This window comes from Hevea brasiliensis, chromosome 18 (genome assembly GCF_030052815.1).
Source record: "Hevea brasiliensis isolate MT/VB/25A 57/8 chromosome 18, ASM3005281v1, whole genome shotgun sequence".
NCBI classification, from domain to species: domain Eukaryota; kingdom Viridiplantae; phylum Streptophyta; class Magnoliopsida; order Malpighiales; family Euphorbiaceae; genus Hevea; species Hevea brasiliensis.
In genome coordinates, this window is record NC_079510.1 from 47,846,517 (window position 1) to 47,865,000 (window position 18,484).

General features: G+C 32.9%; 4 protein-coding genes across 5 annotated transcripts; 2 read left to right on the plus strand and 2 right to left on the minus strand.

The window, feature by feature from the left end:
* The first annotated feature begins 542 nt into the window (after positions 1–542).
* LOC110634906 (uncharacterized) lies at positions 543–956 on the plus strand. Its single transcript, XM_021784055.1, has one exon. It carries the CDS (start codon positions 543–545, stop codon positions 954–956), a length of 414 nt encoding a protein of 137 aa, XP_021639747.1.
* Positions 957–3,572: 2,616 nt separating this feature from the next.
* On the minus strand, positions 3,573–6,499 carry LOC110634914 (plant-specific TFIIB-related protein PTF2). The gene is made up of 2 exons (XM_021784071.2): positions 5,964–6,499; positions 3,573–5,446 (listed from the first exon to the last, which is right to left on the minus strand). Exon 2 carries the CDS (start codon positions 5,325–5,327, stop codon positions 3,747–3,749), a length of 1,581 nt encoding a protein of 526 aa, XP_021639763.2. The 5' UTR covers positions 5,328–5,446; positions 5,964–6,499; the 3' UTR covers positions 3,573–3,746.
* Positions 6,500–8,550: 2,051 nt separating this feature from the next.
* On the plus strand, positions 8,551–8,994 carry LOC110634904 (uncharacterized). Its single transcript, XM_021784054.2, has one exon. The coding sequence runs from the start codon at positions 8,551–8,553 to the stop codon at positions 8,992–8,994; it is 444 nt and encodes a 147-aa protein (XP_021639746.2).
* A 1,297-nt stretch (positions 8,995–10,291) lies between these two features.
* On the minus strand, positions 10,292–15,715 carry LOC110634895 (putative disease resistance protein At3g14460). 2 transcript variants are annotated; one of them, XM_021784041.2, is made up of 2 exons: positions 11,617–15,715; positions 10,292–11,360 (listed from the first exon to the last, which is right to left on the minus strand). In XM_021784041.2, exon 1 carries the CDS (start codon positions 15,638–15,640, stop codon positions 11,660–11,662), a length of 3,981 nt encoding a protein of 1,326 aa, XP_021639733.1. In that variant the 5' UTR covers positions 15,641–15,715; the 3' UTR covers positions 10,292–11,360; positions 11,617–11,659. The 2 variants fall into 2 exon arrangements, with proteins under 2 accessions (XP_021639733.1, XP_021639734.1); XM_021784042.2 differs by having other exon boundaries at positions 10,292–11,405.
* Positions 15,716–18,484: the final 2,769 nt, after the last annotated feature.

Sequence of the window (18,484 nt, forward strand, 5' to 3'; positions counted from 1 at the left end):
CAAGTATATAATATACGAGAAGAATTGTACTGAATGATTAATGTTAAACACTAAAAATTTTTGGATGATCCGTTGGACAATAGAAAATCCCTATGCTCTCACAAACGGCTGAATTCAATGTGACGAATATATCATTGATACTGTAAATTTTCTCACAGTGGTCTAGAAAATAGTAAAGTAATATGAAATGTGACGAATATCTGTGCTATCTTTAACAATATATATATATATATATATATATATATATATATATATATATATATATATATATATATATATATATATTGAACAAGCAAACCTTTATTCTGATAAGAAACAGAAGATAAACATGCGATAATTTCGTTCACACATGTAAACAAGGATAGCAGCCGGCTAAGTAAACCAATTCTGGTGGTTAATACAATGCTACTCACTTTGATTTCTCCATATATATTCGTCTTATTCATATGATTAATTGTTATAAATAATGGCATTTCCTCAACTTCAATCAAAAAAATTAACCTCAAAGTTATTGATACAAAGAAATTAGGAACCCATCAAGTATGGCAGACAATAAGGAAGGAGGAATTGTGAAGAAGGGTCATGAAGAGGGGATCAAAATGGCAGTTTCTATCCTCGAGGAGTTTGAACTTCCTCTGGGGCTTCTCCCTCTTGAAAATGTGATAGAAGTTGGTTTCGTTAGGCGTACCGGATACATGTGGATCCAGCAAAAGAAGAAGGTAGAGCACAACTACAAGATGATCAGCAAGCTTGTGAGCTATGACACTGAAGTAACTGGTTTTGTCAGCAAGAAGTTGATCAAGAAACTCAAGGGAGTGAAGGCTAAGGAGCTCATGCTCTGGCCTCCAGTTAGTGAGATTATTGTTGATGACCCACCTACTGGCAAAGTTCACTTCAAAAGTCTTGCTGGGATCACCAAAACTTTCCCAGTTGAGGCATTTGCTGCTGGCCAGTGAAGCCACAGCGAAAATTTGTTGAAGTTCCATTAGGAACCTGTGACAGTTCTATCTTAAATATACTTGTCCTTTTGCTGCACTGTATTTCCTTCTTTCTTTTTGCAATTCTCTCATCAAAGATTTGATGACTTAATTATGCTAGTTTTAAAGAAAGCAAATAAAGTTCAATACGATGTTTTTGTTAGATATTGTTTGGCAAGCTCATTGCAATTGTACTAGCTAATGTGGACAAGAACATTATTCTTAGCTGCATAACTTGTATGCTTTCTGGTTTTCTCCTTCCACCCTGCACTCGGCTTGTCTTTGAGTGAACCTTTCTCTCTGTTTTTTTCATTTCAATTCACTAATGTGGAGCTAAAGAGCAAGTGTTATGGACGCATTGTGGGACCTCTCAGCAAAGCTGGCTGAATTTTCAGGATTTACTTCCTATTATTATTAAATATTAATTCTTGTTTTAATTAAGATTTATTTCCTTTTGAAAATTGTTATTTCTCTAATACAGGGATTGCTATTATTATTAGGACTTCTAATTCTAGTAGAATTCTAATAAATCTTGTGTAAATCTCTCTTATAAAAAAAGTCACTTGAATTAATAATATTAAGTATAACTATTTTCAACTAGACTCCCTCTCTCCTCCAACAAGTCTAAGGTTAGAACTCTTTTTTTACGAGTTCATGTTTTCAGCAACAATATGTTAAGGAAAGAATGAGAGAAAGCAAAAACTTTACCTTGTGAGTCAGATTTCACTACTAATAAGCCCATGACTAGATCGTAAAGGAGAGATCATAACAAATTGGTATCAAAGCTGGTTGTCATGGATGATACAAATCCAATAGAAGAATTGAGGGTGCTATTCCAAGAAGCACAAGTATTGACTGAAGCAAGGATAGCACAGGCTGAATCAAAGATGAAAGATCTATTGATTTAGTTACACTGATGTGAATAATTTTTTTTAAACCAACAGATGCTAGAAACAGATAAGGTGAACCTCACAGCATTCCATATGACGAGAGAGACATAACTCTAGTTCTATAGATTAGAACTAAAACCCCAATTATCGTGGATCGCGCTCAAAGAATATTGCAATTTGAGATTTAAGCCTCTACTCAGTAGCAGTCCTTTAGGAATTGGCTAATTTGAAGCAGATAGGGATGATGGAAGAATACCAACATCAGTTTTAGAGCCTTCTAGCTCATGCAACAACAGTTCGAGTAGATCAAGAAGTTGATTTGTTTACAACAGGCCTGACATATTTAATACGGATTGATGTAAAGATGTAAAATCCCCCAAGCTTGGTGGCAATTGTGAACCTGACAAAAGCATTTCAAAGAAAACAACAGCTAGAAGAAAATTGGATAAATTCATAGTTCAATATAAGAATAATACCTACTTCATCAATTTCTGCCTATAACCAAGGTTATTGCTAACCAGGCCATTAGCAAATTATAGAATTCCAATTTAGGAAGTGTTTCATCCCCCTTTATTAAAAGATTGAGCTGTCCAAAGATAGCTGAGCAAAAAACAAAGGGGCTTTGTTATAATTGTGACGAACCATATTCCTCCAATTATCAATATAAGAAGTCGTTTTGGTTAGAGATGGATAATTCAAAGGAAGCAATAGAGCAAAGAGACTATAGGTGATTCGTAGTCTTATCCTGTTGAGGTTGAGTACAAGCTCTTTCTCTTGAGGGATTGATGTCATGGAAGCATTGTGAGACCCCTTGGCAAAGCTAGTTGAATTTTCGGGTTTTACTTCCTTTTATTAGTATATATTAATTCTTGTTTTTATTAAGACTTATTTTCTTTTCAAAATTATAATTCCTTTTATACAGAGATTGCTATTATTATTAGAACTTCTAATTCTATTATAATTCTAGTAAATCTTTTGTAAACCTCTCTTATAAAATGGTTCACTTGAATTAATAATATTAAGCAAAACGATTTTCAATTAAATTGAGATTTAGACTCTCTTTTCCCCAATAAGTCTAATATTGGAACTCTCTTTCCACAGGCTCACATTTTCAGTAACAGTAAGTTGAGGAAAGAACCGAGGTAAAACAAAGTTTTAACTTTTGAACCAAATTTTACTATTAATAAGCCCATGACTAGATCTGAGCAAGAGATTATAACAGAAAGACATCGCCAAAAGCGCTCTTTTGAACAAAGTCATAGCCCCAAACCAAGCAACTCCATTTGCTGTTTTCGAAGTGAAATACAAAAGGATTTGAATGAATCTCAAAGATGACAACTTGTTAGTGGGATGATTGTTTTAATTGTTTAGTTAATTTGGTTAACATGTCTTTTGTCGAGAAGACGGAATAGTAGTGAACATAGGAAAGCAGATGAGCTGCAAAGGAGTGTTGATTGAAGAGTACGAATTCCATGGATAGGTAGAGAATGCTACTGACGAGAATCAAGCATCTGTAAACTGTAATCTGATAGAGAATAAGACCAATATGACAAGTTAAGAAGAGGAATTTAGAACTTAAATATATGAGTTAAGTTGTCAATTAGCCAAATAGAAAGGGATATTTCCATAGAGAGAAAACACGATAGCTTACATGTCCACATTTGCAGCTAAACTTGAGTAAATTTTAGCGGGGAAGAAAAACTCGAAACATTGAACATTTTTTTTTTAAAATAACATTATGCTTAATGTTGTTGTATAATGATAAACAAAATATCTGCTCAGGAAAACATAAATTCCCTTGTTACAAGTGTTTTGTTGAAATTTTCTATGATGATGAAGCTCCAAAGACAAAAATTAGATAATTTAATAGTTCTGCCTCTTAATTGAACACATGCAAGTCCAACAAGGTATTGTAGTGTCCCTTCTCAATTTCCTCCTCTTTCACCTGATGAAGAAGGAGGGTCTCAATTACAAAATCTTCCCAATCAATTCCTTTTGCCCTTGTTTTCCTTTTCCTCTTCCGAGTATGTGAATCTTCCAGAACACAAAGGTCACTACCATCACCTGAATTAGCATTCCATGGATGCATAATCTTTTCAATGCGCAACCTTGCAGCATTTATCCTTGCTCTCCTCCTCTTAACTGCCAAATGACCATTAACAAAAGATGGAGGCATAGGATTTAATCCCACATCTTTTTCCAATATTTGCTTCAACAAAAGCTTCTTGCTCAATTCTGATTTCCCATTCCACCATTCTGTTGGATGAAGCTCAAGCCCCATATTGCTTTTCCTCCTATGAACACCTCCATTTTCTATTGCATACTTACCACTGCCACCCTCCTTCAAGAACTTGTTATAAACCATGGACAAGCACTCATGTGAAAGCTGAAGCTTACCCACATCACCATCGCCCATTTTATTCACGCCACTGCCATTTTTGAGCTCAAAATACTGAGAATCATCATACTCCGCACGATCCTCTTCAACACCATATTCAATATCCTTTCTCAAACAGTGGCTAACCACCTCCCCCAAATCAAATCCAACACACTCCAAACTGGCCCCCTCCCTACCACACTTTGCCATTGACTTCATCTCCATATAACGAATCACAAAAGGGACATTTTTCACAATGTTCTTCATTGTCACATCTTTCCCCCATGGTAATGCCTCTGCCACTTTCACAAGCACCTCTAACAATTCCCTATACCTCAATCTACAAGTGGACACTGCTGCGTGCACCTCCCTTGCCACTTCCTCAATCTTCAAACCCTCAACCCCATTCAACTCTGCCACCAACACCAGAACTGCTGCCACAATTGGTGATGGCCTTCGCCCTGTGGATAAAAACCATTTTATTGCACACTGTATCAAAAACACACCTTGTTCTTGCATTCTCTCAACTTTATTGCTCTCAATCCTCCCTGCATTCGACAAATTTCTCACTACCTTCTCAAATGAGCTAACTATATCAAACTCAGGCAACTTTATATTCAAATGATCAACAACCCGCATTATCATTCTACCCAATTCATGAACATCACAACCAATTACATTACCAATCTCTGCAATAGATAAAGACTTGTTATCTCTCCTGACTACAACATAAGCACAGGCACCTATCAAAACTGGGAACCAATCGCCTTGCCCAAACTCACCTTCTGTGATTTTATCAATCATGGATTTGATTTCGCTAACTTTTTGGCCTACTAAATCCAACTTGAAGGTTATTTCATCGATAAGTTTATTTGCTTCAAAGATTTTTTTGTCTCGGTAATTTAAGACACTACCAGCACCTGAAGTGCCGACACGGATAAACACGCCTTCTGGACCACTGACACCGCCGGTGCGAGCTTCGTAGTTGTCGAATTCTTGGACGGCACCGCATGACTCACAAACCAGTAAGCCAGTGACGTCGTCACGGATTAGGGATCTGTGTCCGCAGCGGTTGCAAGGCATGACCACAAAGATTCTAGAGGCGTCTGTCTTGCATTTGGATTGCGAGCAAATTTGTAGTTTCCGGGAAAGTAAAGAGAAGGTTTCCCAAAGGTTGTGGGAACAGTCAATTCGGTTTTGAACTGATCCAAAAAAAAAAAAAAAACCAACAATCGAATTATTAGAAATATAAAAACCCATCCAAACTGAATTTAATACAGAATCAAACCGAACCAAACCAAAATATTCAATTTAGTAATTCAGTTTTCTTTGGGTAAACCGAACTTAATTTTTAACAAACAAGAAAAATATTCATTCACAGCTGTGAGTTGTGCTACCGGATCAATTAACCCATTGCAAACAAGCAAACAAGAATAACAGGATCTCCATTTGGATGCAACAATATAGCAGATCAAAACTGGTGCTAACATATCAATTTTTGTATTCTAAGATTAAACAAACTAATTATTATAACAATTTTATTTCATCTATTCAGCTTTCCCACAAACTAAAAATCTCCAAAACATGCATCATCACATACAAAATACAGAATCAACAATCCAGAATCCCAAAATCCCAAAATCCAAACAACTAATACAAAAATTCTCTCCGTTTCAAGAAAACAATAAAAATTCTCAAAAAACACCAACCCAGCAGTACCTGTTTGGGAGAGCAAAGAATGAAATCTGAGGAGACAGAATTCGAAGTTGCGCCGTTTTCCAGAATCACCCAGAGAAAAAATAGGGTTTAATTCTTTGGTAGTTGCAGAAATCCCACGAACTAATATCACAGACTTGAAACTAAACTTCGATGGCAGCCACAGAGTTTAAACGGAATAATGAAATCGATGAATAAAAGCGAAATAGAGAGCGATAGAAAAAGAAATAGAAAAAAAAAAAAAAAAAGTCAGGGAAAGAGGAGGAAAGGAAGAATCGAAGAAAGAGAGGCTAAGCAACGGCCGTGACTCTCCGAGTCCGTCTCTGTGACAATGAGAAAGGAGAGACAAGAAGAAATCGTTGGGTGAACCACGGCATTAAGGACTAAGGAAACGACGCTGTGTTGGTTGAGCCGTTGAGGAATAGTTTTCTCAGTGAATTTGAAGGGGAGAAGTGCACATCTCTCTGGACTCTGGGGCTTTTATTTATTTATTTATTTTCCAAGAGAATGAGAAAGCCAGAGGGACCGGAAGTCCGAAGAAGAGGCAGACAGATACATGACCAATATAACACGCTGCGTTTTATAATTTTGGTTTGAATACCTTTTTTTAAAAAAAATAAATAAATTGAATTAATTAAAAATTGTAAAATATAACATAAATGAAAAATGAATTTTTAAATAAATCAAAATAAAATTTTAAATTAAATAGGTTTGTTTAATTTTTTAATTTAAAATAAATTTTCATCAATTAAAATATTTATATCTTAAAATGTGTGAAATTTATTAACAGAAATAATATGAATGGTAAAGGACTTTATGATTATTGTACAAGACCATATCCAAGTTTATGTATATTTATTATTTATTTATTTATTTATTTTAAATTATTTATATTAAAGTTTTTTAAAAAGGAAAAGTTATAATTAGATTTTTAGCTTTTACTTATGTATTTTTTTTTCTTAAATATCTATTTGCCATTTCAGTGAAGAAGTCATGAATTAAAATTGACCGAAAATATCACAACGAAAATTTGTATATGTCCTGGTGCATTTCACGTCATATAAATTCATAATTTTATTTTTTATATATAATTAATTATTTATTTTTTATATATAATATTATATATTATTTTTAATTATTTAAATTAAAATTTTAATTTTAATATTATTTTAATTAATTATATAAATAAAATATTTATTTATTTAAAAATATTAAATCATATTTTTTGAGCATTTATTTTATTAATATTAGTTATTTCTTAACGTGTTTTGCACGTTATCTTATTCATAATGGAAAATTGTAATTTAAATCTTTTATATATAATTTTTTTTATTAATTTTTTATGTAATATAATTAATAATATATAAAAATTCTCCTCAGTTTTTTTTTTTTTAATTCTCTTCAGTTTTTAATATTATATATGGTGTTTTTTTTATTTTTTAATTTTATAGTTTTCTTTTACTTAAAAGTCATTATATATCAAACCCATTATTTGCAATAAACTTCACCCATAAGTTAAATAAATCTAATTATTTCAAGTTGAAATTTATTACTAATCCTAACTCTATTTTATTTTGAATTTAATTAAATTGATATTTAAATAAAATAAATCTTACTTTAATTTAAATTCAATTGTTAATTCTAATACTAATTTAATTTAGATTCAACTAATATATTTATAAAAAATTAATTTTATTATTATTTTTAAATAAACATAGTATAAAAGTTATGATTAAAGTTAATCATCAACAATTTGCCTGCATACATAAAACAAGGTAACTCTACTTTCTCATAGTTCATAATCAAATATTTTCTACATTATAAGGTATGTGTACTTTTCAACACACTCAGTTGAATTGAATTCTTTTAAAAGAATATTTGAATTGAATTTTAACTCAAAAATTATTCAAAATAATGTATAAAAAAAATTAATTATTGCAATTTTATTATGAACTTCACATGTTTGTAATAAAAATTTGAAATAATAAATTCATTAAAATTTTATTATTTAAAATAATTAAAATGTGAAATAAATTTGCTTATATTCCTATTTTGTCTTTTTTTTTTAAATATAATTTGAGTATGTATGTTTTAGGGTTTAAATAAGAGAATTCATTAAATAAATTGAATTATTGTAAATTTATATATTTTTAATATGTATTTATTTTTTTAAATAATTATCTAATAGAATTAAATTTTAATAATTTTATACTTTTTCAAATATGAGAATTTAATTAAATAAAATTTAATTCAATTGACTTTTTTTATTTTTAAAATTTTAAACACACACTATATAAATTAAAAGTTTGTAAAATCTTAATAATTTTAGCATAAATTTATTTCTTTCAAATGATTTACATATTTAATTAAATTCTAATAATTATTATCTTTTTAAATATAAAAATTTAATTTAATTTAATTTACACTTTCTAAACACACCTTTTTGTGTTTGTTAATTATGACCATAAGAGAACAATGAAGGGCGGGGTAGATAGAAATTCCAAACACAGATGAACCAACCCAAAGGAAAACAACAGAACCATATGTGAAAAAGCCGGAATGAGTTGGTGTTCTGTGACTGATTTTACTTATGTCATCGCTGCGGCAATTAGTTAAGCATCATAACGAGTTCCTGCTGGTTCAAGAACCTGCAGTTTCTCAAGGTCCCCCTATAGTGAGACCACAAACCTGGGCTCCTCCTCCATCAGGAATTATTAAAGTAACCTTTGATGCAGGGGTCAACAAGCACAATAACTTGGGTTCCATGGCAGCAATAGCAAGGGATAGTCAAGGGCAACCAATGGGGTGGAGTTGTAAGAAGATACATGGAATTACAGACCACGATCCCGGAGAGCATGGCATGCAGGGAGGCAGTCCTTCTGGTAAAGACGAAGGGTTCTCCAGTGTGATTTTCGAAGGTGATGCCCAGTTGGTCATCAGTAGCATTTTGGGTTTTTCCACGGAAGAAAATGCAAATTCGGCCGTGAACTTTTTAGAGATGTTTAAATTTGCCCCTTTTTATCTGTTTGACTAAATTAACCCAATCATTTGTGTTTAAATCTAAATTTACCTAATTGTTAGAGAAAATTAAATAAATTAAATAATTTTTAATATTTAAAAATATAAAAGTGCTATTTTAATAATAAAAATTGAAAAAATATTATTTCATTTTTTTTTTTGCCAAAAATTGGTTCAATTTAGACTTGAATCACAAAGGATTGGGTTAATGTAGACAAAAAGATAAAAATGGGCAAATTTGAACTTTGTTAAAAAGTTGAAGAGCAAATTTGCACTTTCTTCCGTTTTTCCACTCCATTATCGATCCAAGGAATAGTGTATGATATTACAATCCTTGGTCAAGAACTCCGATCCAAGAGTTTTTGCTTTGTTAATAGGACTTGTAAGTCGTAACTTGGTAGCTCATACCATTGCTGCCAAAACCTTGCATGATGGGGGGCTTTGTGCATAATCCCTTGCTCCAAACTCAAGTTGTAATTTCTGCTTTGGCTGTTCATGCCAGTTAATGAATCATCCTTCGAAAAAAAAAAAAGAGAAATCTATCCTTCTATAATTAGACATCGTTCAAAAGCCCATGTCAAAAGAAGACTAGAAAAGACCTTCAGCTTGCGAGATACAATCCCAACTCAATTCTTTTACACTGGATGGGCTGTAATGTTTTCTGCTCAATTATTATGCTTGTGTGGAATCCAATTTTGGATCACTGACCTAAATGGAATGGGTACACTTTATAAAGCCCCCCGTGGCCTAGAGACTCAAGATTTTTTAAAATTCTTAAAGAGTACGTGGTAATGTGCAATGCGGAGGCATCTCCTCCAGGAAAGATTCATCATGATCTTTTTATCGTTGCCAATAGTTAAGCATAAAAGAGAGTTTACTGAACTTCAGTGAAGTCTGAGCAACCCCATTTAATAATGGTCGGTTCATATTAAGACACTAATTTGTACATATATATATATATATATATACAATCTGTAAATTTTCTGCTACCTTAATTTGATTTTCCTGTCAATTAATTGTATCGATGTCAACATTGAAGTATTTAGCTTGTTCATAATTAAGTTTCTACAATTTTAAAGGTCAAATAATTGCTTTGTAATGTTAGAAAATTAATGATTCAAGCTGTTTTTATAGTTTTTATTTTTTGGTAAAAAATAATTTTTTATTAAAATTAAGGGGGAAAAACCAGCAGATGGCTCTGCCTTTGGCCAACAGGCCAACCATATACCTTGCTCAACAAAGACCGACCTATACCAAGCTGCTGATGAAAAAACCCCTTTGAAATACAAAGGTTGATGAAATACAAACTCAGAGAACAAAAAAAGCCTTACCACATCATGGCAGTGAAAGCCGAGTCCTAATAGGCAACATCATGAGTTTTTTGTTTTGTTTTTGTTTTTTTTTTTTTTTTTTTTGTTAAACACATCTGATAACACCCCAGTGGACTCTGAGATTATTGAAGGGCAAACCAGCAACTTTTGGATGAGAATGTGCCTCCCTTAGAATCTGCTCCTAGCCTCCTATTGTTCATGCCACTTGAAGTGTTGAATAACCAGACTTTGCTATAAAGGGAAGAGTTCATTTGCTGCTGCTCGATACCAAAATAATCTACTAAATAAATAAAATACAATCTTGTTGCCTAAAGCTCAGTAACTTTAACTAACAGCTACAATATATTTGTGTTTTTATAGCTGCGTTAGAAAAGAAAAAAAATATATAATTCTTCCCTTTATCTGTCATTATTTATAGGTTATAGACTTATATTTATGCATAAACGGTGATAGAAGCATTTACATCCCAGAAAAAGGAATGAAGCTTACTCCATTTTTTTGCCAATTAATCTATGACAAGATGAAAATCTCACTTCAACATAAACTAAAACTGACTGATGCAAGTAGAAAAGATGGAGCGATGAATATATAAATAACCTAGAAAAAGACATATATATGAAAGTTCCGTCGTCCTCATCCTCATTTATTGGGCGCTAGTTCAATGACTTTTAGCAGAACTAAGTGGAACATTTATATCTTCTGTGCTTAAAATTAGAGCTGGAGGGGAAAAAATGTAACCACTAGCTAATGCCTAATAGTAACAAATAAAATTCTTAGCTCTCAATCAGTATCACTACAAATAACTTTGGACAAAATTAAGAGTTACATCTTTCATAACTGATATTAACACATATATTACACTTTAAAAGATGATTTGGTCATGTAGAACAAAGAACAAAAGATAGCTGAATCACTTGCCACAATAATCACATCAGCGTAAACTTCAGACGGCGAGACAAACTAGCAACTCGGCCATATAACTACTAGGTGATGATAAAAAAAATGACATAAAAATGCGTAATTGCATGTGCTAATAACCAAAGCAATTTACCTGCATTATCAGAAATTGGTGTCAGAGTAACATCAATTAAAGATCCTGAAATTCATTAAAAAAAAAAGTAAAAATTATTTGATCAGAATCCAGCAAGGAATCCATAAATAATGGATATAAATCAAACAATGGACATTGAAATGAAAAAGGAAGGTTTTTTTTTTTTTTTTTTTTTGAGAAAAGATGTTCTAATCCAGCAAGATTAAGACAACAAAAGAAGAAAAGAAATTGAAACTGAAGTTGCAATCGGTAATACCTGCACTTGTTGGATGAATCAAAGGAGTGTAATTCAGAATTCTTTATCTCATGTACCCGTTAATTTGTACGTGAGGAATGTGAGAAAGGAAGGCAGGCTGGTCCTCTCCAGGCAAGAAATGTACCTTACGACAGCCCAAGATTTTCAATTCTTTAAGAGAGGTGAGATGTTGAATCCCCTTGTCAAGGTATTTCAGATTTTTAAGATGCTCAATTTTAAGAGAGGTAAGAGTGTTGGGCAGTAGATTCTCCTCAGGGAAGGATTCCACATTTTCATCAAAAGAAATAGTGAAGTGCGAAAGAGAGGAGAGTCTATGCAAATCCCATTGCATACGGGCAGCAATTAGTTTGGAACAACTCGAGATCTCAAGTGATTCTAATTTGGAGGGCAAACCGTCTGCTGGAAAAGATTCAAGTTCTCCACAATAACCGATCACCAAATTAACAAGCGAAGGGAGAGAGTACATATGTTCAGGCAGCTCTGTCAACAGCGGGCAGCTCATGATTTCTAGTTTTCTGAGAGAGGTGAGGTGTTGCAACCGACTTGAGTTCAAAGATAGGAGATTACAACTCGAGAATGAAAGAGAGGTGAGAGCCGAGGGCACCAGTGTCTCCCTCGGTAAGGATTCCATATCAGAGTACGTACCACTTATGGAAAGTGAAAGAGAGGGGTATATTTGCAAAAGCCATTCCAGGCTACCAGCAATGAGTTTCTCGCAACGATCGATCTGAACCAATTCCAATTTGGAGGGAAAATCCTCTTCTGGAAAAGACTCTAGCTCTGGACATTCAAGTATTTTCAACTCCTCAAGGGAGGGGAGGAGGGCGTACATGCATTCAGGTAATGACTTCAAATTTACACGTCGCAAGAAGAGCCTTGTTAAATTTGGGGTAGGTAATCCTCCTTTAGGAAATGATATAAATTTAGGACACTTACAAATCACCAATGAAGTTAGAGATATCAACTCCCCCAGAGGTCCCTCAGATGCACATAGGGATTCAAAATTTTCACATGTATCTATTTTAAGGTACTTCAGTTTGGGGAACAACTCTAGTGGGAAGAACATAAGTGAATCGCAGCATTTGATCATGATTTTTCCTAGAGGAGTGAAAAGATTACTCATACGCAAAATTCCCTCTTGCAGAGGATTTGGGAAGTTCAATCCAACAACACAGAAAGATTGCAATCCAGATTCTTCCCTTAATTTCGATCCAGAATTTTCTCCCATTTTGCGTAGTTTTATATCACGGATGGCTGGAGCTATAGGAAAAGAGACCAAAAGCTTGTCACATCCGAGGATAATAAGTTCTGTCAAAGAAGGCAGGTGAATGGGCAAGGCCTGGGTCAGATTGGGACAATAAACTATCTCAAGCTGTTGAAGAAGAGGGAAAGCTACACCATCATCATTGTCTACGTAGGGAACCCATTCCTGCCATCTGGGCATATCTTTAAAAATTAAAACTTCAAGGGATCTAAAGGGCTTTTCCTTGCTCGTGCAATTCCCATAGAACTCTGGACCAACAGAAACCAATTCTTCGAACGCTTCAATGCTAAGCACTCGTAGAAACCTTAACTGTCCAACTGGCGGTAAGGAGCAGCAGTACTTACACCCACGGAGCCCCAAGGTTTCAATGTTCGAGAAAGAAGAGACTCCTACCCAATCTGGAAATCTCGTACCACCATAACCTGTAATTAAGAGATATTCGACACTGGTATGAGGTTGTAATTGCTCAAGAACGGCCCTTTCATTCGATGAATCATTAGTGTCACCATTCCATTCCAACACCAAATACCTAAGCTGCGTTTTACCCTTCAAATTGGCTTTCAAAGCGTCTTGCGGATCCTTAACATTTTGCAGATTACGAATACCTTGTTTCCTGAGACAATGAAGCTTCTCCAACTCTTTAATGCTAGAGCCAGAGCGTTCCCCCAAAACATAATCAGACAAGTTTTGGAGCTTTGTAAGTCGTCCCACATGCAATGGCATCTCTTTCAACTTTTCTGTGTCGCTAATTTCAAGATCGCACAAGTTAACCAACTTCCCTATGTCCGTAGGCAGCTCGATTAAGTGCCTGCATTTATTCAATATCAAAGTTTGCAAGTTATACAAACTACTTATGGTGTCAGGTAACCGACGGAATGGTGTTCCACTGAGATCCAAGTATCGTAGATGCTTCAATAGACCAATCGTTTTGGGTAACTCAACCAATCTAGTACACCAAGATAAAGATAGCACCCTAAGTCGGTTGAATGCCGATAATAAACTATGGGCTACATCATTATCAACTGAGATGCCACCATAAGGAATTTCGCCACCTACACAAATTAACGTGCGCAGGTGCTTGGCTTCATATGAAGCATCAAATCTCTGTGGATCACACGCAACGGTCTCAATGCCTAGCTGCTTACCGAAGATATCGTGCGAAAATGATAAATGACGAGTCCTTATGTTGATATCAGATAGATCGCTGCCATACTCCCATCTAAAGCAAATTTGTTCAGATACCAATTTAGCTAGCTCATTTATGAGGTCATGCATGATGAATAATGATGGATTGTCGCTGGATAATTGAAAAAATGACCACAATACCAGATCTTGAAACCACTTGCGCCCCTCCTCTCTCATATTATGTTTTTGAAATTTGTCTAAGAAACCCTCCGCCATCCACAAAGTGATCAATTTCTCCATATCAAATTCATAATCTTGAGGGAATATAGCTGTATAAGCAAAACAAGGCTTTAAATGTGATGGGAGATAATGATAACTCAATCTCAAAGCTGGAAGAACACCATCCTGGGACTGAAGCCAAGCACTGCTGTTCAATACCTCTTCCCATTCCTCTGCATTTCTCTTGGAGCGCAGGACACCCCCAACTGTTTTGGCAGCTAACGGCAACCCTCCGCACTTTCTTGCTATTTCCCCACCAATTGCTTCCAAGTCTGGGTATGTACCAAAATTGTCAGCATTAAGTGCATACTGTGCGAGCAAGTGCAAACAATCCTCATCATTCAATTTCTTTAGATGATAAGTTGGATAAGTGGACACAGCCAATGCTACGCTCTCATTGCGGGCAGTGACAACCATTTTACTTCCCTGTGCCCCAACCTTCAAAGGTCTCTGTAAAATGTCCCATTTCTCATGGTTATCACTCCAAACATCATCTAAAACGAGTAAATATTTTTTCCCATCCAATTTCTCCTCTAGCTGAACTTGAATGTCATCAAAATCAGCATCTTTGTCAAAAGCCTCCGAGAAAAACTTCCTGTAAATACCCCTTGTTATCTTGACAACATCAAATTCTTCCGAAACACAAACCCATGCTTTGCAATGAAACCACTTTTTGACTCTCCTGTCATTGTAGATGTACTGAGCAAGAGTGGTTTTACCGATCCCACCCATTCCCACTATTGGAATCACACCTATGTCGCTACCATTTGGGTCATCTGACAAAAGCAACTTCACTATGGCTTCCTTATCCACATCCCTACCATAAAACCCAGATTTTCCTACCACAGAAGTAGTTGGTAACCTCGGTGATGATAGCTTTAGTCCAGTACCCTCTCTTGCACGCAAGCCAAGATGATCCTTTAGGTTTACTAAATCTTCCATTCTCTTAAGTATTCCTTCCAAATTTGCTTGTAGTATCCCCTTATTACATGGATTGTGAGAATATGAAAAAGAAGAAGAAAAGTCCCTCACCTGATCTATGATGGTTTGAGAATCATCTTCCATCTTCGATCGCAGAGCTTCATAAGCGATCTCATCCAGAAAATCATCAGCCTCGTAAACAGCATTCTTAAGCTCGCTGAGCCACCTTTTCACAGCTGGCTTAGTTATTTGCATGTTCTCCGCATCATCGAGCAGTCCATTGGCAGCTATCATTGTGGTCGTCAACGTCTGAAGAAGTTCATCGTTCACTTGCTGGCCTCTGAAGAAGTCCAAAACTTCTCGAGAAGTCATCCTATCAAACAGAACGTTAAAGAAAGCAGAAAGAACAGATCCTCCGAGCAATACCGCATCCATGGTTTCTCCTTTCTTCTTGTCACCCGGCACGACCAAAGACGAAAAGTAAAGCTTTGGGCTTTTTAGTCCAAAAGGGTTGACTTACAAAACTTTAATCGTGTGAGCAGAGGCGGAACTACTTGGAGCTTGACTGGGCCTCACAAGTTTTTAAATTAAAAATTGCCCAAAATTTTAATATATTTTTTTAAATTATTGTTTTCTAATTCTTGTAATTTTTCAAAATTAAAATTTTGTAAAATTTTATTGTACTTTTTCAAATTACTATTTATCTTTTTAATATTTTTTATTTTTATGTAAATTTTATTCATATTTTTTATATTATTTAATTTTAAGCTTTTAATATTTTTTTATTTTAGTTTCTATATTTTTATTAAGATTTAATTTAATTTTTATTAATATTTATTTTTTAAAAAAAAAATAAATTTATAGTTTCGAATCTATAATATTGAAGTAATTTAGAGTAGATGTGCAGTCAATTAATTTGATTTAAAATTAATAGAATTGAATAAATCAAACCGTTCAGAATATAAAATTGAACTTATATTAATTTTATCAATGAACCGAATTAAATTAAAATTAAAATAATTTAATTTAATTAAGTTTGGGAATTCAGTGTTGAGCTATGAAAATTTCAGCTCCACGAAAATGAATCTCTCACCTTTTTATGGCAAAGATTAAAATGATAAAATATTATCTAATAAAATCTGAAAAAGAATAATAGAACCCAGGTTTATAAATAAACAACATAATTAAAAAATATACACAGAATTTAATTACACTCAAATTATCCATAATTAAAAAAAGAAAAAACTAAATACAATTTCCAAATCAGAAATAAAGAACAAAAAAAGCATTAGAAAATAAAAAAGCAATAAACTCCAAGGCCGAAGATTGGGGCAAGGTTATTAGAGCTGGAAGACCCAGCAGCTACCAGTCATGCGAGGGATTAAAAAAAAAAAAATTGGAGAGAATGGAATAGTCTAGAGAAGTGAAGAGTCGTGGGGGCTGCTAGATTATGGTTTGTGAAAAAGCTAATAGCAAGCGTGAATGAACGGCTGTGATTAGTTAAAAAAATAAATTAGGAGTGAGAGTTTAACACAAGATCAAAGGCTTGTCTTTCAGGCTCTCTACTATTAAGTTACAAATGGCTCTGGTTTAATAAAATTCTGTGCATTTAATTTAATTCTTTGGGTTTGATTTTTTGAAATTTTTTTTCTTAAAATTGAATTGAATTAAATAAATTAAAATTTTTAAAAATAAAAAATGAATTAAAATTTTTAAAAATAAAAATCAAATCAAATGAAATTTTTGAATTGAGTTCATTCGATTATTTTGATCTAAATTGAATAATACTCACTTCTAAATTTTAGACATTATTTTCAACGAAACAAGTCAACAAAGAAGATTTTAAGATTATGAGTGACAATAGACAGGGTATTTACAAGTATTTAATATAAATAAATTATAATATGACGAGTTTGATAATATATAATTAGATTTAGATTTAAAAAAATAATATGTATAATGATTTTAGGTCGAATTTATGTTTTATATTTAAGTATTCATTACCTAAATCTGTTTATATAAATATTTAATTAAATATAAAATATATATTTTTATAATAATATTTATAAATTTTTATATATTTTATTTTAAATAAAATAAAATTTAAATATTTTATAAAATTTTAAAATATAAATTATTAATTAAAAAATTAATATAAATTAATTAAAATATATAAAATTAAATAAATTTGAATATTTTTTAGACAATAATAATTAAATTTTAAATAGATTCAAATAGTTTAAAAATTAAATAAATTTAACATAAATTTAAATTTAAAAAAATATTAATTAAATCCAAATTTAAATATATCGATTTTTGCTCTGTGTAAGATTTTCGCTTGGAAGTATCAAATTCAGGTGGGGTATTCCATTACTCGGAGTTATACGTATATATAGAGGAATAAAACTCTAAAGGCTTTTTCATGGTTCAATGGAATCGTGACAGGTGGCAGACTGCAATAGCAGCTTCTCGTGGAATTGCTTACGGGAAATTACTTCAGATCACCGGGCAGCCTTTGCGTGCAAAGTTGAACTAGTGGCGATAATTATTTGCCACTTGGGCAGCAGCTATTGAGCATCTGATCAAACCAGCTTTTTAAAGCACAAGTCGTAATTCAGAAGATGCTCAAGTGATGACTTTGGTTCAAAAGATATTAACGTGCTCTTTGATAAATATTTTCTAACTCATTGCTTTCAGTCCAATCCTATTGCCGCTCAGCAGTACTTATTAAATATTTTAATTTTTATATTTTTTAATTTTAATATATAATATTTTAAATTTTATTAATTATTATATATTTTATTTTTATTATTTTTATTTTTCAAAACTTTTAATAGAACTTTCATAATAAAAATAATATATATATAATAATAATACTTTTCTACTTTTTATATAGATATATAGATTAGAAAATTATTTGCACAAAAATGACCTCTCCACCTTAAGCAAGAACCTAACTCAAGTTTTGCAGCAGCGCCCTCAATCCAAAGTTACATGGTAACATTGATAATGAAATTAATTTTGTTGATCGGTGGATTGAGGTTTGTAACCTATTGAGCGAGTAAGGTTTAAAAAATGAATTGGTTTTGATAGCTAATTTATGTAGGACCATTTGAAAGAATTGTAATCAATGTTTATTTAAAAAAAAAAAAAAAGCCTATCGACCACGTAAATTTAAACTTTTAGGTTGATTAGTAATTACATTTAAAATTTTTAATTTTGAATAATTTAGTTATAACTTTTAAAATTAAATAATTTTTATTCAAAATTAAAAAATCA